This window comes from Aricia agestis, chromosome 20, assembly GCF_905147365.1.
Source record: "Aricia agestis chromosome 20, ilAriAges1.1, whole genome shotgun sequence".
Taxonomy (NCBI): domain Eukaryota; kingdom Metazoa; phylum Arthropoda; class Insecta; order Lepidoptera; family Lycaenidae; genus Aricia; species Aricia agestis.
Window position 1 is genome coordinate 6,932,924 of NC_056425.1, and position 24,491 is coordinate 6,957,414.

Below are 24,491 nucleotides of genomic sequence, written 5' to 3' on the forward strand. Positions count from 1 at the left end.
TATGTCTTAATTATTAGAAGAGAGTCACTTTAGTTTGAATTATCCACAAACGCATTTTTAGGAAATGTACGCGAAGTATGTACGCATTTTGCAGAAGTGTACGCAAAGTAGCGTACGCACTTTGCGTACTATACCACAAACTATGCGCAATTGCGTGCATAATAATAACAATAGATTCTCTACCAGTCTCATTAGCTATCTAAATAGCACAAAGTACGAGCGTTACTTAATGATTAATACTCCATTTTTCATATTACATACTTTATAGTCATTACGAAATGTCTTTAGGCCGTTACTCATTCTCTCTCAATATTTATTCTAACGCTATTCAATTAGCTCCTCTGCTCCCTTATTATTTACATTAAAAGCTAGTTTGGACAGTTTCTTCTAGAATGGTCGTGTGAAATTCGTTCTAAAAAACCGATTCCAGTCATAATTTTATGTCGTTTACGACTAATGTAATATGTAAGACTTATAACTTATAAGTTCCAGCAGAAAACTCTATATTATACAATTTTGTCCAGCACATACGCGGTATTCTACCAGCCACCAATATTTACTAGACTTTAACCACATTAAGGGCCTGTTTCACCACTTTCTGATAAAGTGTTAGTGCTAAAATAGGCTATTCACAATTTTTTTGACAGACTTTTTCTCCATACTTGATCTGTCAATTTAATTGGTGGATAGCCTTATCAGGAAGTGGTGAAACAGGCCCTAACTCTTTTAAAACCGAATACCCTGATAGCACTTATGCAACCAAACCCTAAAATTAAACCTATATCATCTATATGTCATGAGGCACACGATAAAGAGCAGCCAGCATAAAAGCCTATGCTATTTCTGCTTCCCAAACTTAAAGCTATTCTGAGACGTCAAAGGGCTAGTGTCAGATACTGCATTCGTCTGTTTATTGTCTGTATACCATCCACACATTCTCTTAGCGGCGTCCTTCCATCGTTCGAATGTGACCTCGTACGCTTTTTTCACTTGCGGCCGCGGATGAAAAACTGCTCCTACCTTTCTAAGCGACTTCAGTTGTTCTTTCGATTTGAAAATACCTGAAAATTAAAATATCAAATTAAATATTAAAATTAGTGACGTAAGTTCTTATCTGTAGAAAAAGGTACAGAAAGATTTAAATAAAATTGGCCAAGCGCGAGTTGGACTCACGCATGAAGGGTTCCGTACCATTATAGAGCAAAAATAGACCAAAAATTGTGTTTTTGTATGGAAGCCCCCCTTAAATATTATATTTGTTGTTATAGCGGCAACAGATATACACAATCTGTGAAAATTTCATAAGTCTAGCTAAAGCGGTTCTTGAGATACAGCCTGGAGACAGACAGACAGACAGACGGACGGACGGACGGACGTACAGACGGACAGACGGACAGACATCGAAGTCTCAGTAATAGGGTCCCGTTTTTACCCTTTGGGTACGGAACCCTAAAAATGACTAAGGGGGGTATTACGCTAAGACTAATAGGAACTAAGAAATAGAGGAAAATGTGGAAAAAAACGTGGGAAATTAAATGAAAGAGCTTATTTGAACGCGCTAATCTCAACAACTACTGGTCCGATTTAAAAATTCTTTCAGTGTTAGATAGCTCATTTGTCGAGAAAGGCTATTAGCTATATTTTATCACGCTACGACTAATAAAAGCGAAGAAATAGATGAAAATGTGGAAAAAAACGGGGGAAATTATATGGAATTGCTTATTATCTTATGAACTACTGGAGCTATTTTTATGTTATTTGGCAAACATGAAGAATAGACCACGTGAAGGGACATAAACTATTTTTTGCTGCAAAATGTACGGTTGCTTGAAATTCCTAAATTACGCAAGCGAAGCCGTGCGGAACATCTATCTATATATAATAAAATCGTAGGAAAGTCAATTCTGTATATTGAATATTTTTGTACAATAAATAATACTTGGGATGTGATCTACTATACTAACGCGTACGAAGTCGCGGGCAACAGCTAGTCCAATATAATTGACTCAATGATCTCGGATCCAATATATATGATAATCTAATATCCCCTTATACATCAAAGCACAGGCCAAACCATTCGCTAAATATCGCTCTAATAATGGCATATATATATTTATTATTTAGGCATCAGCTAAAAATGAAGTTTTCAAAATTCCACCCCTAAAAAAGGAATTAGGTAAAAATAGTATGAAAATTTGTATGTCCACGGGGAGGGCGGGAGAATCCTCATGGATTCCTTATTGGCCGGCCCATAAGGATATGTCCAACTTTACTGTGCTGTTACCCAGTAACCTACGGACTAAACTCCCTCCTGGTTACAACCTGCTGCTGTCAAATTATCCTACTAATATTATAAAGGCAAAAGTTTGGTAGGATGTATAGATGTATGGATGTATGGATGTGTGGATGTATGGATGTTTGTTACTCTTTCACGCAAAAACTACTGAACGGATCTTAATGAAACTTTACAATAATATAGCTTATACATCAGAATAACTCATAGGCTACAATTTTAACCGACTTTCAAAATGGGGGAGGTGTTATGTTCGTTTTCTTATGTTCAACGATTACTCCGCCGTTTGTTAACCGATTTTCAAAATTTTTCGTTTGGTATGTAGGGTATCATCCCAATTTGGTATTATATTCACAAAAGTGGTGATCTGATGAAGGATCCATAAGTAATCGAAGGAACTCCTCAAAATTTATGGGGAAACATGTGGTGACTTCGGTTTCGTGAGAAGTATTCTAAGCATATGCTACAAACAAGTAAGATTTTGTACCGAGGTACACCTGGTATACCGTGGTTCGGAAGGTGCTGAGAGATCTCCTGATTCTTCATAGATACAAGTTTGGGAGTTTCGGCGTTGTTTTAAGAACGGAAAGCATATGCTACTATGCAAATTACATTCATCATCATCATCACTACCATAATATTATACCATGCATCGTGTACGCGGGCGAAGCCGCGCGGGACATCTAGTTATTAAATACATTAAAAATGTGTATGTCAGAGAGGAGTAAAGTTGGCATACTAAAGCTAAAGGTAAGCTATACCTTGTTGAAGTCCCACCACATGCGCGCAGCCTAGCGACGACATCTCGACATGTACAGGCCTCTCCACACGTAGCCCAGTCAGATCGGCGATAAGCTGCGACACAAAGTCGTTGTTGGCGACACCGCCGTCTATACTGTAATTAAATGTATTTTGATCTTTAATAAAATGCTATTATAAGCACATTAGGAGAAAAAAATTGTATCTACGCTCTATAACAGGGGTTCCCAAACTGTGCGCCGCGGCGCCCTGGTGCGCCGTGGAAAGGCAAGAGGGGCACCGCCGCGAGTCGATCTTCCATCATTATCCATAACCACAAATATTATAAAATAAAATTATAAGTACTTAATATTATGAATAATACAAAGCAGGCAGCTGATCATCTAAATATTTGTTTATTATTAATATTATTTACTTGCTTAACCTAACTATAATCACAGGTGTTTATTTATGTATCTTTTTGTAATAGGTAGGTAGAGAAGGGCGCCGTGCACAGTGGCGCCGTGACAAAATATTTACTTGTAAGTGTGCCGCAGGCTGAAAAATATTGGGAACCCCTGCTCTATAACATTCAAAGTTACATTTATCGTTCATGGTTACTGCATGCATGACCAAAATACTTACTTAACTTAGCATACTGGCCTAACCGCCCGACTTAATTTCGATTCGGTACTGTATCTGCTGATTCTCGACGCATAGTATACTTTTTACTCAAATTTAAGTCATAATATTAAAAGATGTCAAAGGATGGATGTTGCTTTCTATGAGAGAGAGAAAGACAGAGAAACTCGCGCACGCTGTGCGACTTACAACTATAGCAAAAAGTGTAGACTTTGACCAAAAGTTTTTTGGTCTTAATTTTTTCCGTCTAGCCCCCTTTCGCAACGCACGATAAGGAACTTCGTTCCAACAATTTTACAATTACTAAAAAGGCAAAATGGCACAGCTTGATTTTTACTGTTTACATTTACTTAGATCAAAAGGAATTAGCCCGTATTTACCGTATACCGTACTACCATACCGTATAATACGGTATACCGTGATACGCCGAATACCGACGAACCCCGACGCCGCCCCGCTGACGTAGTAGTATAGTATATATAGCTGTAGTATTGTAGTACATACCGTATAGTATCAAACTCGTAGTCGGTCTCGGCTCTGGCGCACGCACACAGCTGCGCGGTGCGGAAGGCCAGCGACTCGAACACGGCGCGGACGAGGTGCGCCCGACGTGTGGACGGCCGAATACCGACGAACCCCGACGCCGCCCCGCTGTCGTTGTAAGGGGGCTGGAAATTTATATTTATTTATTTAGATATTAACTTGCTACATAACTATAAGTAAGGATTAAAAAACCACATAATATGGCAGTGTGATTCCACTAGTAAAAATCCTTGTCTGATACATCAAAAAACTGCTCGAAAGACATTAAAAGCTTATTAATTGTTTATCTTTTTTAAGTAAGAGGGGCCATGTGTACTTTGATTTAGTATATCGCCCAGGTTCTACGCTTAAATCGCTTAACAAATTTTGTTGTAATTTGGTGTTACACTTCAAGACTCTGGGAAAGGCCTTAAGATAGTTTATTTCCCAAAAAGGTTCGGTTCTCACGTGATAAGCTAAGTTCGACGCAACGAAAGTAGGTAGGTACCATCTAAAAAATTATTTCATAGGCAGTTGACGGACCTTAGGGAAGATGCAATATTTTTATTTTTGTGTTTATTTTTAAGAACTCCATGTAAAATAGACCACAAGTATATTAAAAAAAATTAAAACACTGGAATTTACTGCAAAAAATGCGTTTGTTTATTTTTATTATTAAATAAGGGGGCAAACGAGCAAACGGGTCACCTGATGGTAAGCAACTACCGTCGCCCATGGACACTCGCAACATCCGAAAAGCTGCAGGTGCGTTGCCGGCCTTTTAAGAGGGAACACGCTCTTTTCTTGAGGTCGTATAGGTCCGGAAATACTGCAGGTGACAGTTCGTTCCAGAGTTTTACAGTGCGCGGCAGAAAGTTGCGCGAAAAACGCACGGTGGAAGACTGCCACTCATCAAGGTGATGAGGATGGTATGTTTTTCGCGTGGGACGAATTCCTCAGAGCACTCCCCGTGACACAACCGATAGAGGATGCAGAGTGAAGATACATCTCGGCGTAATTCCAAGGGGTCCAAGCTGTTTGAAACACTATGGCAGTCAACAATTCGAGCGGCCCTTCGTTGGATACGATCCAGAGGGAGCAGTTGGTATTTTGGCGCCCCTGCCCAGAGGTGAGAACAATATTCCATAAGAGGCCGAACCTCCGCCTTGTAGAGTTGTAAGCGTTGGTCCGGACTGAAGTACTGTCTCGCTCTGTTAAGAACACCAAGCTTCTTCGAGGCTAATTTGGCCTTACCCTCTAGATGATATCGGAACTGGACTTCGCTCGATATGTTGACGCCGAGTATCTCAATGCTAGGGGAGATGGTTAAAGATGTGCCCTCAAAACGAGGATATACGACCATTGGTGACTTTTTAGTGGTGAACGCGCAGACTTGTGTCTTGGCGGGGTTGAATCGGACCAAGTTACGTCTACCCCATTCAGAGACTTTTCCAATGAATTCTCCACCTTATACACAAGTTCGTTTCGACTCTCAGTGACATTTTGCCGAGATGTATTGGGGGAGCCGGTATATACAGAATCCCCTGTACTATCATCCGCATAGCAATTAATGCCGTTGGTCTGTAACATGTCATTGATATGCAGTATGAATAGAGTAGGCGATAGCACACAGCCCTGAGGGACACCAGCATGTTAATGCTGGTGTCCCTCAGGGCTGTGTCCCTCAGGACTGAGTTTCCGAGCATTCGCCGTCAACTACGACCTTTATGCTTCTGTCTGCTAAGAAACTAGTGACCCACTTACATAATTTCTCGGGCAGCCTGTATGATGGAAGCTTTGATAGCAGCGCTTTATGCCAAACCCGATCAAAGGCCTTCGCAATGTCCAAACTAACAGCCAATGCCTCTCCCTTCGACTCAGCTGCCTGAGCCCAACGATGAGTCAGGTACGCCAAGAGATCACCAGCCATCAATAGCCAGCGACCCTTACGGAATCCGTATTGTTTGTCGCTTAGTAATCCCTGGCCGTCCAAGTATCGAAGAAGCTGGCTATTGATAATGGATTACATTATCTTCGAGAAGAGAGAAGTTATAGCGATATAGGTTTAAAATTGTCAATTTAAATTATGGCGCCAAACGGATCTATAGTCTGAATGACGTCACTACTGTTTGAAAATTATCGACAATGGCCCCACCTGATCATATCTCTCGAAAAGTTGTCATGCCCCGCGTTCCATTTAGCGTTAAAAACGCTGATTGGTTTTTTGAAATCCGTTCCGTTTCAAGTTACTTTCAATTCGTAATTTTTGTAAAAAAACAATATTTTATAAAATATTAACTTTGCAGTTGCCCTTCTTTCATATTTTTTTAACGTTTTAATAGCAAATTTTTCATAAACACCTATTATAATATTATGTTAGCTGTTATCTGTCGAGTGCCGGCTGGGTTCGACACAACGCGACCAAATTACGTAGGTCCGCCATCTGTTTAGAAATCAATTTCATCGATGGTACAAAATTTTAAGACATCTTACCCCTAGGCCACTGAAAGCAGGTATGAAGAAGACTCCATCAGAATCGGGCACTGACGTCGCTATGTCTGCCGTATCTTCTGGGCTATCGAACAGTCCTGAAAATTAACGTTATCAGAACTTGAATTAGGTATTAACATTCTTTATTAGAAAACAGTATTAAGGCGCTGTTTCACCACTTACTAACAAGTGCCGGAAGGGCTATCCATAACTTATTTGACAGATAAATATGGCGTATCTGTCAGATAAGTTGTGGATAGCCTATCCGGCACTTTAATTATTTTAAAACCTTGTAATTTTTTTGTTAATTAAGAATTTGTGTTTGTATTGGCTACTATAGTTACTGCACTCACCCAAACTCTGCGCCCACTTAATAATACTGGCCGTATCATTATTCGCTCCCTCCGCCGAATACACCACTTCTTCCCCAATCCGCCAGCCCACGATGGGGTAGAAACCCGACACGCTCGCGTGGGGTTTGACTCCGGTGTTGATGTTGAAGAATGTACCGGTACCCATGGTGAGTTTCACGTCACCCACGTCGAAGCAGCACGAACCCCACATGGACGCGGTTTGGTCCGCTATCTGACGAAAACGCGGTTGTTAACATAGCCCAAACTATCCACGAAATGAAAACATAAATAAATAAATATTTTATCAATTAAGTACACATAATTATTATATACCATCGAAAAAATTTATTCATAGGTAGTTGACGGACCTACGTCAATTGGTCGGGTTATGTCAATTCAATGATAACTGTGTCTGTGTCATCTGTCGGATGGGTAATGGGTTTGACAAAACGCGACCAAATTACACAAGTTCGCAATCTGTCCATGAATTAAATTCTCTAATAGTACATAACTTAAGAATTGAGACAAAGGAATAGGAAGACCTATTAAATGCAAGAAGCCTCAAGAAGATGTCAGGTAGGTACAGCTACTCTTATATATGGATGCTGTTAAGCATTGGTGTGTCATCCCACATCGGACTAGTTTTGAGTAATCGGCGTTTTAAGTTTTTTTTTGATAATCTTTATTGTATGCTTATTTTAAGCAAAAAAATGTTATTGTGCGGTATCATTTTTTTTGTTGAAATGCGTAGATTATGATTATGAAAAAATATATTTATTATACATTCGGTTTTAAGAGAAAAAGTATAAAAATGGTTAACGCTATATTGCTATAGGGCTTTTTACATATAACATTAATGTCCTGTTGTATAAAATTACCTCGTCACGCCCACACCGCTGAACCGATTTTTCCGAAATTTGCTATGGAGATGACAGAAAAATCGGGAAAGGACAGAGAGTTCCCGCTTCTTCTTCCCTTCCCGCACTTCCCGCAGAGTACTCTTGTATATTGCGCACACACATGGGCACTATACAATTACTCCTTCTTAACTGGCCAGTTTTCATTGAAACCAGAGTGCTCTTGTGTATTGCGCACACACTTGAGCACTATAAAATTACTCCTTCTTAACTGGCCTGTTTTCATTTAAACCAGAGTGCTCTTGTGTATTGTGCACACACTTGGGCACTATAAAATTACTCCTGCGTAGCTGGCCTGGTTTCATTGAACCCAGAGTGCTCTTATGTATTGCGCACACACTTGGGCACTATGATATTACTCCTGCGTAACTGGCCTGGTTTATTGAAACCGGCCACCGGCACCGAAACCGGTGTGGGAGTTTTTTTTATTTATTATAATTACCAGCATTGGACATTGGGCATAATTATTGAAATACTCGTTAGTCTAATTAAATTATTAATCTAATTGCAAACTAAAATTAGAATACATTTTATACATATTATTAATTAATCAACTTACGGGTAATTTCAGATGCACAATAATTACTTCATCAATCTAATTATTTTGTAATCTGATTAAAATTACTAATTACTTTTTGCCCAACTCTGCACGTGATAAACTAATTATTTCTTTCAGACAGACAGACAGACAGACAGACAGACAGACAGACAGACAGACAGACAGACAGACAGACAGACAGACAGACAGACAGACAGACAGACAGACAGACAGACAGACAGACAGACAGACAGACAGACAGACAGACAGACAGACAGACAGACAGACAGACAGACAGACAGACAGACAGACAGACAGACAGACAGACAGACAGACAGACAGACAGACAGACAGACAGACAGACAGACAGACAGACAGACAGACAGACAGACAGACAGACAGACAGACAGACAGACAGACAGACAGACAGACAGACAGACAGACAGACAGACAGACAGACAGACAGACAGACAGACAGACAGACAGACAGACAGACAGACAGACAGACAGACAGACAGACAGACAGACAGACAGACAGACAGACAGACAGACAGACAGACAGACAGACAGACAGACAGACAGACAGACAGACAGACAGACAGACAGACAGACAGACAGACAGACAGACAGACAGACAGACAGACAGACAGACAGACAGACAGACAGACAGACAGACAGACAGACAGACAGACAGACAGACAGACAGACAGACAGACAGACAGACAGACAGACAGACAGACAGACAGACAGACAGACAGACAGACAGACAGACAGACAGACAGACAGACAGACAGACAGACAGACAGACAGACAGACAGACAGACAGACAGACAGACAGACAGACAGACAGACAGACAGACAGACAGACAGACAGACAGACAGACAGACAGACAGACAGACAGACAGACAGACAGACAGACAGACAGACAGACAGACAGACAGACAGACAGACAGACAGACAGACAGACAGACAGACAGACAGACAGACAGACAGACAGACAGACAGACAGACAGACAGACAGACAGACAGACAGACAGACAGACAGACAGACAGACAGACAGACAGACAGACAGACAGACAGACAGACAGACAGACAGACAGACAGACAGACAGACAGACAGACAGACAGACAGACAGACAGACAGACAGACAGACAGACAGACAGACAGACAGACAGACAGACAGACAGACAGACAGACAGACAGACAGACAGACAGACAGACAGACAGACAGACAGACAGACAGACAGACAGACAGACAGACAGACAGACAGACAGACAGACAGACAGACAGACAGACAGACAGACAGACAGACAGACAGACAGACAGACAGACAGACAGACAGACAGACAGACAGACAGACAGACAGACAGACAGACAGACAGACAGACAGACAGACAGACAGACAGACAGACAGACAGACAGACAGACAGACAGACAGACAGACAGACAGACAGACAGACAGACAGACAGACAGACAGACAGACAGACAGACAGACAGACAGACAGACAGACAGACAGACAGACAGACAGACAGACAGACAGACAGACAGACAGACAGACAGACAGACAGACAGACAGACAGACAGACAGACAGACAGACAGACAGACAGACAGACAGACAGACAGACAGACAGACAGACAGACAGACAGACAGACAGACAGACAGACAGACAGACAGACAGACAGACAGACAGACAGACAGACAGACAGACAGACAGACAGACAGACAGACAGACAGACAGACAGACAGACAGACAGACAGACAGACAGACAGACAGACAGACAGACAGACAGACAGACAGACAGACAGACAGACAGACAGACAGACAGACAGACAGACAGACAGACAGACAGACAGACAGACAGACAGACAGACAGACAGACAGACAGACAGACTTTCGCATTTATAATATTAGCATTTATGGGATATCCTTCTCCAAAACCTTACGTAATATCTACATGTACTCAATATCGATATTATAAGCCAAATTCATTTTTGTTGACTGCGCGGGAACCGTACATTTTCCGGGACAAAAAGTATCTTATGCCATTTTAATTGATTCAAAGTATCTGCATACAAAATTTTATCAAATCGGTTCAGCGGTTTAAGCGCAAATCATTTTAGAAACATCCATACTAATATTATAAATGCGAAAGTGTGTCTGTCTGTCTGTCTGTCTGTCTGTCTGTCTGTCTGTTACCTCTTCACGCCCAAACCGCTGAACCGATTTCGCTGAAATTTGGTATGGAGATCCTTTGAGTCCTGAGAAAGGACATATGATACTTTTTGTCCCGGAAAAATGTACGATTTCCGCACAATAAACTTTTATGATTTGCGCGTAAACTATTCAATCGATTTTAATGAAATTTGGTATGAAGATACTTTGAGTACGGAGAAAGGACATAGGATACTTTTCATCCCAAAAAAATGTACGGTTTCCGCTCAATAAACTTGTATGATTAGCGCCCAAACCGCTAAACCGATTTTGCTGAAATTTGGTATGGAGATACTTTGAGTACGGTACCGAGAAAGGACGTAGGATACTTTTGTCCCGAAAAAATGTACGGTTTCCGCACAATAAACTTTTATGATTTGCGCGTCAACTATTCAATCGATTTGATGGGTTTGTAGATACTTTGAGTCCCGAGAAAGGACATAAAATACTTTTTGTCCCAAAAAAATGTACGGTTTCCGCACAATAAACTTTTATGATTTTCGCGTAAACTATTCAATCGATTTTGATGAAATTTGGTATGGAGATACTATGGACATGAAAAAGGTCAAGTGATACTTTTTGCCCCGGAAAAATGATACGGTTTTTAGGATCAAGGTCTTAATCAAAACTCAATTTATTCCAACCTTGACTAAACATACAGTTATCGAGTGTCATTTCATTAATATGCGGGGGAATTTGGCCTCAGTCCGTACTTGGGGGGGCGCAGATCCGATTTTATGTGGGATGAAACACTAATGCTTAACAGCATTATATATTGGACATCAAACAAACAAAAAATAAAGAAAATTATCCACATGATTTAATGAAAACATAATCCTACTTTGGGAAATCGGGTGTAGAGGTTAGTGGATTTTGTAAGTTTCCAAAATTGGTAAATATTCAACCAGTATAAAGTATACAGGGTGCAATTAAACCTTCCTGCCAAATTTGTCAACTAGGAGAGTCTATTTAATAAAAAAAAATTGGGTGTTTTTTTTTCAATGACATATTTTGTCCTATTTAAAATCGTTGCAGAACGGTCACTCGCGGCGCGGGGGAATGAGGGGGTAACGCGGGGGGAGGCGCGCGCGGGCGACGCGTCGTGTCCATTAACTGTAGTGTTTTTAGGATAACTTTCGGAAGCTATTTCTCAACATTTTAGTACTGAGTGATTATAAACAAAGATCAATATATGAAAATTTGGCAGGAAGGTTTAGTTGCACCCTGTATTATAAGAAACCCAATGTTAAACATCATTACGAGTTTTAAATACTTGTAAATGTATGCGAATGTATGCAAATGAGTGACTATGAAAATAATTATCGTAATTAGGATTTTTGCAGCAGAGAAATACATTGTAGGTAGCATACACAGTAAACACTTTGATATTTCAAGATTTATTTTCCATCGAGTATTAATATACTTGAGGAAAATCTTTTAATTCTTGTTTGTATTTTTTTACATAGGATTTCATGTCTTCGTATCCGGATTTTGTGTCTTACACAGTACACTATATTCTTACAAACACGTATAAGTTATACGTATGAAATGTTTAACTAAAGAACAGTCTATCTATCCCCGTCCGACTATAACAATTACACAGTTCGGTATAGATATGGTGAGGCCAATCCGTAAGTCCCAACGAGGCCTGAAGAGGTTTATCGTCCATCTCTTTCAGACAATATCTCTTTTACACTAGCGCACGCTCCGTATGGAGTGTCCCCATAGAGTGGGATCTGTGCTGGTGAAATGTTTGCCCGCTGTATCAACCACTTGGGGTAAAACAGCCATGAGAAAACCCATGAGATTTATCATCCATCTCTTTCACACACGATTTCTGTCTCTTTCACACTTACACAGCTCCGTATCGGTTTATCGTGTCCCCACAGACTGGGGTCAGTACTGGTGAAATGTTCCCCCACTGTATCCACCACTCGGGGTAAAACAAACATGAGCAAAACCCAAGATATTCATCAGCTTTCTTTTGCACACGATTTCTCACTCTTTGACAGTTACACAGCTCCGTATCGGTATATCCTGTCCCCACAGACTAAGATCTGTGCTTCCCCCCTCTGTATCAACCACTTGGGGTAAAACAGCCATGAGCAACCCATGAGATTCATTATCCATCTCTTTCACACACGACTTCTCCCTTTTTTACACTTACACAGCTCCTTATCGGTATGGCGTGTCCCCACAGACTGGGATCGGTGCTGGTGAAATGTTCCCCCGCTGTATCCACCACTTGGGGTAAGGCAGCCACTGGTAGACCAAAGAGATTCATAGCCCAGCCTGCCCATTGCATCGTGAACGGGTCGTAAAAGCCCGTAGCCGAAGCCGAAGATACGTCTGTCATGTGGACTTTACCACCTGGAAATAAGGACTAATATTAAATGTACTATCAGAGAAGTTGATTCCTAGGCAGATGGCGGACCTAAGTATAATTTGGTCGCGTAAAGTCAAACCCATACGACCGATCACAGCTAACATTGAATTGACATAAGCCGACCACATGACGTAGGTCCGTCAACTGCCTAGGAATAAATTTCCTCGATGGTATACATGACAATATAGTAATTTGAATCTAATTGACGGTTTTTAGATAAACACGACTTCGCACGGTGTCGTTACTATTATGATAGCTAGGATTCGTCATTCGAATAGCTTTGTCCACACTGGGCCTTTTTCTGTTCGTCAAGGGCATGCGTTACAGTCAACAGCGAACGTGAGGCATGCCCGCGGCGCATGCCCTCTGAACGTATCCAAAACTTACAAAATGTCAATATTTGCGTTGCGTTCCTTGACGCATTCAATTATTGAATGCGCCAATATGAAAGTTGATGACGAAAATTGAAGATGAAAGTGCACAGTGTGGACATAGCTAATAGGGTGTAAAGTGCACAGTGTGGAACTGTGGACATAGCTATTAGGGTGTATCGCTGCAATGTTTTCAATTTTCATATAGCTGTCATAATAATATGTCTGTTTCTTTGCAAGGGTTGAAAATAGCGCTTAATCCTTCCACAGACACATTTCTTTGACGGATGTTCAATACAGCTGATTAATCGCTGTACCTTTATAGTATAGTCTTTGAGCTGTAAGATATACCGAAATTATAATTTTTAACAAAAAATTAAAACCGACTTCCAAGGTAAAAACAATAATAACATCCTTATAATATGAACTAAAAAGTATTAAATAATTTTTCCTATCTAATAGTGCCTTTTTCCGAATTCGGCTAAAACTCTACTATTTCTGTACTCAATCGTCATCATTTTGAAGTCGGTACCAGATAGCTGAATCTTCAGTCTGCCAGAATATTTGAAACTTTTGGAACTTTGGGGGCAAACGAGCAAACGGGTCACCTGATGGAAAGCAACTTCCGTCGCCCATGGACACTCGCAACATCATAAATAATAAAATAAATAAAAAATGTTTTATTTCTGAGTAGATTTTAAGAAAATACTTTCAGAATGTTAATATTAGCTACGGTGCCTACCACCGGTTCGGGAACTATCCCGGCGAGAAGAACCGGCGTAAGAAACTCGCATCAGAAGAGCTGCAAGTGCGTTGCCGGCCTTTTAAGACGGAACAGGGTAATAGGGGAGGGTAAGGATGGGTAGGGAAGGGAATAGGGTAGTTGATTGGGCCTCCGGTAAACTCACTCACTCGGCGAAACACAGCGCAAGCGCTGTTTCACGCCGGTTTTCTGTGAGAACGTGGTATTTCTCCGGTCGAGCCGGCCCATTCATGCCGAAGCATGGCTCTCCCAGGTATATCCCTCGGAGACATGCATGTACTTACTTGTATTATCGAAGCAGCTTACTTCTCAAAGTAATGTCAAATGTGTGCCTTACGCTCTGGAGTTAAGGCGGAATTTGTTATGTTTAATTTTGGTGACATTGGTGACCCTGACGTGGTAATGATGATGATGATGATGAATTTAATTTGCATAGTAGCATATGCTTTCAGTTCTTAAAACAGCGCCTAAACCCGCGAACTTGTATTTATAAGGTATCCGGAGTTCTCTTAGTATCTTCGGAACCATAGTATTCCTCGGTGCAAAATCTTGCGTTTTGGTAGCATATACTTAGGATGCTTCTTATAAAACCAAAATCACCATATGTTTCCATATAAATTTAGAGGAGTTCCCTCGATTACTCATGGATCCCATCATCAGGTCACCACTTTTGTGAACATGGTACCAAATTGGAGGGAAACCTAATACAACAAAACAAAAATTTCGAAAATCGGTTCACAAACGGCGGAGTAATCGTTGAACATACACAAATGAAAAATTTTTTTTTTTTTATAAATCCACAGCCGAACATATAACCTCCTCCTTTTTGGAAGTCGGTTAAACAAAAAGAGATATTATTTACGAATTACGAACCTGTCATCTTATATAGCAGCCAAGTGTCCAATGTCCCGAACATGGCGTCATTGGTGTCCACTGCTGCCTTCAGTTCCGGTATATTCTGCAGCGCCCAGTATAATCTAAGCGTTGTCTGAAAAAAATGTCAGGTTGTCATAATATTGTAATTTGTAACTCGTTGACTTATAAAAATATTTACACATTGGATCATAGACATAATATATACTTATGTCTATGCATTGGATACGCTATACAATTTCTTATCCTTGTCTAAGGCTTCTTGAAGACGAACGGCACTTGCCGACGGCTGCCGTCGACAAGTGCCGTTCGTCTGTAAGAAGCTTTATAAGTTTAAAAAGCTTGAAAGACGGACAAAACATTACATTGCATCATTATGTAACATTTTATTAGTAAGGAAGTTAAAATGTTACATAACTATTTTAGTTATACTCAATTGCAATTTACGATTCTCTTCATTATGATCCGTATGTTAAAATTAATTTGAACAGAGTATTCTATGGAATATCTACGTTCTAGATGCATGTCTGCATTTAACAATAAAAGTGACCTTACATAAAAACTGTAATTTAAACATAAGATTTTTGAGAATGATATTTATGCTACCTTATCATAAGGTTGAAAATCTTCGTCACAGAGTGACGCCTTTAAGCGTGCTATAATGTCTGATTGAAATTGATCCTATAGGTCTTAAAATAGCCTAACAACGCTCGTTATTTCAATTATGCCACTTGGCGAACGTTATTGCTCAGTCAATTTGTATGTAACAGTACAATGTATATCCATGCTAATATTATAAATGCGATCAAATGTTTGTCTGTCATCTGTTCTTTTACGCTTAAAGGTCACAGCACACATATCAACTCGGAAATAGATCTGTCACCGTATCGCCTTTCGCCTCGCCGTCAACCAGGCGTCAACCTAACGTATGCACGTAACCAAAGCGTATCAGTAGCGCCTGCACGTCAACTCGGCTACGGCTAGGCGACGCCTCGCTTACGGCTCGCGAAAGGGGAAACTGGAAAGGGGCAAGGGTGGACGAAGAAACGTAAGCTTGAGTACGGAGAGACGTAAGCACGGGGACGACGAGCCGTAAGCGAGGGGACTGCTAGTTGACCACGCGTCGCATCCCAGGTCGGAGCCCGTTCCGAGGCGAGGCGATTACGTTACGGTTCCGATTAGTGTGCGTTGCAGTAGGGAATTCCGAATTTCATACAAACAATATTAAACGGCTCGAGGCGATACGGTGCCGATCCCTTTCCGAGTTGATATGTGTGCTGTGACCTTAAACCGTTTTGGATTTTTAACCTACTTCCAAAAGGAAAAGGTTATTTGTTCGACTGTATTTTTTTGTTATAGATATTTTGTTTCCCCGGAAAAATAAACGGATATCTGAACGTTGTTAGGAAACAAAGATAACGCGACCTATCCGCTGTCTAGTTTATGTATACAAACTATGGCTTTCCAGGTACAGCATAAAGCCCGTTGCAGACGATGCGCAGTAGCTTGCGCAAGTACTAATACTAAGCATATATTTTCATCGTGTGAACGCATTTTGCTTAGTGAAAGTGCGAGTGCAAGTTGCTTAGTAGCACTCGCTTTGGTCCTCGCGCAAGTGCGACTCATTTGCCCCCGCTCCGTCTACTTCACCCCCGCGCTACTTCACTAGTCATCGTTTGAACATGCGTTGACCAGTACTAGCGCCAGTACTAGCGCCAGTTCAGTCTGTTTGTTCAGTCGATTCTATTCAATAAAAAATTGAAATTTTCTATTGTCAAACGCATAATTTTCTGGTATTCTTTTGCATCCTCCAAAGCTAGTTCTCGCATTAATAAATTTGACCCCCCAAGTAATTTCCTTCTTGCAATCCATTTTCTCACCCACAATCGTTTTCCTTTTTCTAAATTCTGTATTTCCTGCATCAGTTCCTCTGCTATCACTCCATTTAGCTCTTGAATTAGGCACTTAAAAAGTTTATTCAAAACCATACGCTTGTCCATGGTTGCCTACTATGCACTGGCACTATACAAAGCTACTTCGCGTGATCTTTTTACGTTTGAACGCTGGCGCAAGTACCTGCGCAAGTACTCGCGCAAGCTACTGTGCATCGTCTGCAACGGGCATAATACAGCATATTATGTATTCTGTGACAGCATTTTGGTATGATTTCCCTTGAGGAAACCCCCACGGAAGATCTTCCGACCGAGCATGGTGCTATGTTTAAGCCTTAAGGTCATCGCACATTAGCAAGCACAGACGTGCGCGTCGCAATTTAGAATTCGTTGTATGACATGATGTGAAGCCTCGCACATCCGTACGCACCGTACGCGCCGCATTTCGTGTACTATGCGGTGCGTTCGGCGCGTACGGCGCTGACTGATGTGCGATCAGCTTTAAGGCCTTAAAGACCCCTCCCCCCCCCTACCCCCCCAAATCTAAGGGCAACTTGAACAATCTCAAAATCTTGTATAAAATAATAAAAGGCTAGCTATCCCCTAACCACCACTGCGTCCGACCTTAGACAGCTGTCAATCCAGATGCGTCCGAGGGCGCAGATAAAAAAAATAGTGTAGTGACTATTTAGTGACTTAAATTTAAAGGAGCGCTTAAGTAATAAGTCATTAAAATATTATAAACTGTTTTGTTGCTGTTGGCGATTGAAAAACCTTAATTGACGTCAAATAACCAGTTCGACGGCTTTTTGACTTAAATATGAGGAACAAATACTGTCAATTATGTTAATTATACCTATGAACTTTATGCCAACAACATAGGGATCATTCTCGCATATCGGATGTAGATTATTATAAAGGAAGGCCGCACCTGATTGTTTGAGAATTTCAACACACTTCCCGCGCGGAACCTTGAACTTCGAGAAACGACGTATAGAACATACGCGCCGACTTTGATCATCTGAAATATAAAATAGTTATTATATCTAAGGAAATACAATACTTCTCCTTTAAAAAAGTATCCCAAAGCAAAACCTATTTGAGGCGGCGTAGGGCATGGGCGATGTGGGCTACCGCCAGCGTTGCCAGACGTCCCGATTTTGGCGGGACGTCCCGATTTTTTCATCAAAATTAAATGTCTCGCGCGGGACAGGCTCAGTCCCGCTTTTCGGGGAAAGTCCGAACGTACGTGCAGCGTGCTGAGAAAGAAAGTTGCGTAATGAAGATAACAGTGTGGGATGTAGAGGGGTGGATTTTCTTTGGCAACTTTAGCTACCTATTGTCACGTAAACGTTATTTTAACGCAAATAAAAAGAGAAACATTAAAAGACTTTTGATTTTATACCTTTTTTTACTTTGTCCCGCTTTTGACTGAAGAATCTCACTTTTTCACTCAAAATGTTCCAAAGTCCCGACTTGGCACAAAAAAAAACTGGCAACGCTGGCTACCGCCTACGGCCCTTAGAATTTACGAGTTTTGATATTCAAATTTTTATTTAAAAAAATATATACATATATAGGCAAAGGGCCTCCAGGGCTTTTCACCTTTTTTATAAAATCTGTCCATCTTTAAAATTGTCGTTCCTCCTTCCTTTTTGCAATCCCTTGTGTCAAATCTCTTCCCCATTTTTAATTTCCAACTTTCCTGACAAAATTATCAAATGGAAAGTGCTTCAATGAACTTACCTTCCAAATAAACGAATCATTCCAAAGTTTAACCAGCTTATCAGCCCTTAGGTCCTTCCAAGTTATGAACTTGTGAAAGGGTTTCCCGGTGTTTTTGGACCATGTTATGAAGGTGCTTCTCTGTGTCGATATTCCCATTGCGGTGATATGACCGGCAGATAACTTCGCATCTACAAATAAACGGGATGCTGTTAGCTACAAAACTGGTCTTGATACAATTTTAATAAGCTACAAAATGGTATAATTATAAAATAGTGAAACTCCAAAATCTTTCACATGATGTTTTTAGGGTTCCGTACCCAAAGGGTAAAAACGGAACTCTATTACTGAGACTTCAATGTCTGTCAGTCTGTCCATCTGTCTCCAGGCTCTAACTCGAAAACGGTAATAGCTAGAGAGTTGAAATTTTCACAGATGATGTATTTCTGTTGCCACTATAACAACAAATACTAAAAACAAAATAATTTTAATATTTAAGGGGTGCTAAACAAACAAACAAACAAACTCTTCCCAATTATAATATTAGTATAGATGACAACAGGTAGCCACCTGAAAAGTTCACAAATTACTCAGTTTTATTTGTACTTTAATTCACAATAAAATTTTACAATAAAATTAACCATCCTCTCCTTCCAACCATCACTCCCATACAAAAATACTCATATTTTTCTTATTTTTTCTGTATAATGGTACGGAACCGTTCGTGTGCGAGTTCAACTCGCATTTATTTATCTTTCATGAAATTGCTATTCATTTATTTTGTACTTTTGGACTGGATCAACGATTTATTAGTGGATTATGGCAGCAGAATTATGGTACCGGTGTCCTTATGGATATGATGATACAAACCTTGAAGAGATTCCTTCACAACATTTAGAATCGACTCCCATATTTCATCAGGATCAATTTCAACATGTCCAGGAAATGGATAGTGAAGAATTACCTGTAAAACATTAAGGATTAGCTAAATATGCTTAGGTTTAATTAAACGGAAAACTTAAATTAAAACATTTCATGTAAACTTAAGAAATCATTATAGGAAAACTAAGGAAGTAATTTAAAAAGTAATAACAATCTCAATGAAGAAATATTTTATATAAAAATATGTAAGGTTAGTAATTATAAGATTAGTAAATTTCCTTACATACCTTATGTAAGGAAATTTACTAATTGTAAGACAAATTACTAGGTTTTAGTAATAATTTTTGTTTGTAAGACACACTCTTTTTATTGTAATTCAGTATAAGAATTCCCCCATATTACAGGCTGTGCCTAATTTGGGGACTACCACTTTTTAAAAAACATTGTATAAATAATTTATGACAATAAAGATTTTGTATTTGTATTTATAATTTAGTATGTAATAAAACAGTTAAAGCACAATAACTTGTTTCAAAATATTATTTATTACTAGATGGCTACTGGAAATTGGTTCATGTAGAAACTAGTTGGTAAGGTAACTATTAACCTACCAATATACAAAAAATCTGCTGGTTAGGGTTCAGTTTTAGGGGTCTGTAATCAACAAAACTTGGTTGACTATGGTACCCTAAAACAGAACCCTAACCAGCTGATTTTTTGTATATTGGTAGGTTAATAGTAATATAATTTAGGAGTAAAATTGTCATACAAATATAACAATCCATATTTTAGGACCATCAAATCAAAGTATGAAATCCTTTCTATCTCTGTTAGCTACCACTTTCAAGATTTTTCGCAGATAAAAAAGTTGTTTGTCTGACTATGTCTAAACCGAATTCCATAAAAATCTGTTCAGCAATTTAAGTTTGAAAAGGTAAGAGACAGACTGACACACTTTTTATTTAGAACATTAAGTAAGAACGAATATTTACGAAGTGAGTTAAGAAATGAATGCAATAATATCATTTCAAATTGTACACACCTGACCAATTGATTTGCCGACGATATCAGTTTTGGAATTATAAATGTACGACCGAATCGTTGTCGTTCCTATATCCAATGATAAAATGTGTTTTTCCTCCATGATAAACACTTAAAATAGTTGAACTATAACTGAATGTTCATTCCACACTGATTTCAACTTTCATGTAGGTAACCAAGTTATGTATTCAGTGAAAGTAATTGATATAATTGAATTATAGTAGATTAGTTTTGCCGCAATCCGCAACGTCCATTCAAGTTTGAGCTATATATAATAATATGTAACTAGCAACTAGCACTGAATAAATTTACTTTTATTTTCAAAAACAACAAAGATCAGAAAAGTTGACATATCACTTGACACAAAACATCTGACTTTGACATATTATATTATTTTTTTAATGAAACGGAACCACTTTGACATTGGCAACTCACTACGGGGCCATTTTTTAATAAGAAGAAGAAGAAAGTATAGTGAACACTGAACACAGAGTACTTTTTATATACACTGAACTAAAACTAAAACGTCGTAGTGTTATGTCCCTTTCAAATCAATCTAAGAAAAAAGGGATGACACTAGGATGTTGCCACTTTTTATTTTTTCACTTTCTTGAGGGACTATATTTTACATTCTCAAATTACCGTACGGTACTGTGTTCATCAAGCAGGTAGATAATTAAATATATTTTGTTTAATAATAAATACATAGTTACCAGCATAATGTAACTATAATCATCAAAGGTTTTTATATTAAACTATATTAAGTACCTATGTTTTTCTAATAGCAACTACCAACTAGCAAGGTAAAATACCTAGGGCGCGCGCCGTGACAAAATATTGTAACATGCAACTGCGCCGCAGGCTGAAAAAGATTGGAAACCCCTGATCTAGACTCTAGATTCTAGACTCTAGCATTTTGATAATAAAATACCTTTATCCTATAAAAATAACAATGATGATAAAAATGATAAAAATAATATTATTTTATTGGTGCTTCAATCTTCATGCAGCATGCTGCAGACTATGTAGTCTTTGCTTAATAAAAAAAACGTCTGACAGATAGGGCGTCAGAGTTAAAATTCATTGAAACAAAATATCGATACTCGACAAAGTAAGTCGGTATTAAAATCGATTTATTCTGTAATAATATGTTACGCTCAAAGAACGAAAACGCTCAGTGAACTACATACTACTAAATCACTGCATAACGTGTTTATCATTATCCTAATATATATCTATAAACGAGCAATTCTTGTATATTATATTTAATTGGAATCTTGGAATCGGCTCCAACGATTTTCATTAAATTTAGTATATAGGGGGAAACCCCCTATATACTAATTAAATATACTAATATGAAATTTAGTATTATGCAATATAATTAAATATACTAATATGAAATTTAGTTTAGTTTTCCCCCTATTTACTAAATTTCATGAAAATCGGCGATAAATCGATTCGATCTAGCTAGGAATCATTTTTAGAAAATGTCATTTTATTCGTGTTATATCGAATACTGAGCAAAGCTCGGTCAAATGGCTAGTTAATTATAAAATATCCATAGTTCCACAATATCCGTACTAATAATATAACTGTCTGTCTGCGCAACGTAGTTGCGGGCGTCAACTAGTAATATTTTATTTAAATTATATAAATTAAAATTAAACTATGTTTTTGAATGAATGAATGAGTAGGTATGCTTTATTGTGCTCAAAATATTTTACAAAATATAAAATAAAGGGTATTCACAAGAACACGGCATGAGCACAAAGGCGGATTTATCGCTGTGAAGCGATTTCTTCCAAGCAACCTCTGGTGCATGGAGACAAATTACAACACAGTGCAGCATGAGTCGGAATAAAATAGAACTAGAAATTAAATTAGGCTTATCATACATCTTAATTACCTAGGAACAATCTTACACTAAATCCTATACTAAAAATATGTTACGATAAAATACTATTTAAAAATATACTAATACACAAATACTAGATATAAACAAAGTAATATATATTTTAATAAAATAATATGATACACAAAGGTAAATAAATACAATATTATAGTATATTATATTACAGTTTACAGTTCCTTCTCATGAAATCTCTACTAGATACCATAGTAATGATTCTTGAGCATTTTTTTGAAACTTTCTTTGAATAATTTTTTTGAATTTTTTTTTGCAATTTTTAAAAAATTATTTATTAAAAAACTAAAGGTGACCTAACAAAAATTATTGTGGATCTATACAGACCTATCGATGAAGAATGCAAAAATATAAAAATTAATCAGTTTTGGTTTAGATAAGAGTTGAGACGCTAAGATGTATTTTTTTGTTGCAAAATTAAAAAAAAATATTTATTAATTAAAAAACTATAGGCGACCTAACAAAAATTATTGTGGACCTATACAGACCTAGCGTATCTAGACCTATCGATTAAGGTCTTGATTTCAAAAATCCTTCGATGGGGTGCTAAATTTGTGCAGGTGTCACAATGCGTTGTGGCCTTTTTTAGAGCCACAACGCATTGTGAGCTATTTTTTCGCTCATTGAGCGTTTTCGGTCTTTGAGCGTAACAGATACATTTAAAAGTTAAAATAATTATATTAGATTAAATTATTACAATATTTTGTCATAATTTAAAGTTTATTTTAGTTTTCTTAATTGTTTATACTTACGTAATACCGGTAGTGACTAGTGAGTAATGAGTAATAACTTATGTTAGAGAAAGCTGTTTAAAATAATCGATAACAAAAATAAACATTGCTTGGTACTACTAAAATAATATATTCTGTGACATTGCGCAGATTTGTACTCGATGTCAGATATAATGCATGGAAACATCGATTTTTGATATCATCGATATCGATATGTCCCAAGCCTAGACAGGCGCGTTTTGGTTCTATGAGCGCAGAAAATTGTGATGTAAAAAAGAGAAGAATAAATGTTTGTTGATCATCATGGCGAATCCTAGGAAATTTAGTGAAAAAATTGCACTGCATAATCAAAAGCAGGCCGAGGAAACGGCCGCCTTTGAAAAGATTATGCGAGAAGTTTCCGACGCAACCAACAAGGTATGTCGCGACTCGCCTATTTACCCAGCCAAAAGCTTCCTGGCCGTCAAACGTGCTCGCCGACGTAAACAATAATGAATTTGATGTGCCTATTGCGACTAAATTAATATAAATAATACGCAAGTGTCGACAAAACTATGTTTTTGTGTTGCACTCTACACAATAGCCGTCAGCTGGCTATAGTATCTCCAACATTATCAACATAATATCTGCTTGCTATATTATTTCTGTTTATTTGTTCTATTATCAAATAAATGTTTCAATAAATAACAGAAACTATTTATCGTGTTCTACCAAAGTGCTACATACAGTTTTAAGTTGAAAACAATGTTGTTTCTGTCATGTTAGTGCCTCTCAATTTAAAATCTGGTCTAAATAAATATTGATCCTAATAAGAATAGTGTGTGATAGTTTCAAATAACATTTTAAAGTGAGTTTCTGTTATTTTATGAATATGTTTTTGTATTTTATTAATATTTACAACGCACTAAAGTAAACATTATCAACTTAAACATTTCCACTTATAAACATAACCCTCAAATCTAAGTAGTCGTGTTAATGAGAGCGAGCATTTTACCAGACAGCCTTTACAGGTAAATTCAAATACGAGACGTGCTAAAGTAAAAGTATTGCCAGAGTCGGAGGTAGAGAGTATAGTAATTCAGCAGGCTCTCGGCACGTTCCGGAGTGGTTCACTACCAAACGTCGCAGCACCACCGCCTCCTGCCTCCCAACCAGAGATTACGAAGGTTCCTAACTTTGGAATCTGCTTG

The 24,491-nt window shown here is 38.6% G+C and overlaps 2 protein-coding genes across 4 annotated transcripts in view; one reads left to right on the plus strand and one right to left on the minus strand.

Moving 5' to 3' along the window:
- Positions 1 to 727: 727 nt before the first annotated feature.
- LOC121737266 (putative glycerol kinase 5) lies at positions 728 to 20,944 on the minus strand. The gene is made up of 11 exons (XM_042128890.1): positions 20,648 to 20,944; positions 19,594 to 19,687; positions 18,745 to 18,914; positions 17,930 to 18,019; positions 15,107 to 15,221; positions 12,881 to 13,083; positions 7,039 to 7,270; positions 6,689 to 6,783; positions 4,178 to 4,341; positions 3,055 to 3,188; positions 728 to 1,061 (listed from the first exon to the last, which is right to left on the minus strand). The coding sequence occupies exons 1-11, from the start codon at positions 20,747 to 20,749 to the stop codon at positions 838 to 840; spliced, it is 1,623 nt and encodes a 540-aa protein (XP_041984824.1). The 5' UTR covers positions 20,750 to 20,944; the 3' UTR covers positions 728 to 837.
- A 2,589-nt stretch (positions 20,945 to 23,533) lies between these two features.
- The window catches only part of LOC121737333 (CREB-regulated transcription coactivator 1), a 35,561-nt gene continuing 34,603 nt past the window's right edge, over positions 23,534 to 24,491 (plus strand). For all 3 annotated transcript variants that reach the window (XM_042128987.1, XM_042128989.1, XM_042128988.1), the window contains exon 1: positions 23,534 to 23,718. In XM_042128987.1, the coding sequence (XP_041984921.1) occupies positions 23,605 to 23,718 (114 nt within the window). In that variant the 5' untranslated portion in view covers positions 23,534 to 23,604. The remainder of the gene's footprint in view (positions 23,719 to 24,491) is intronic.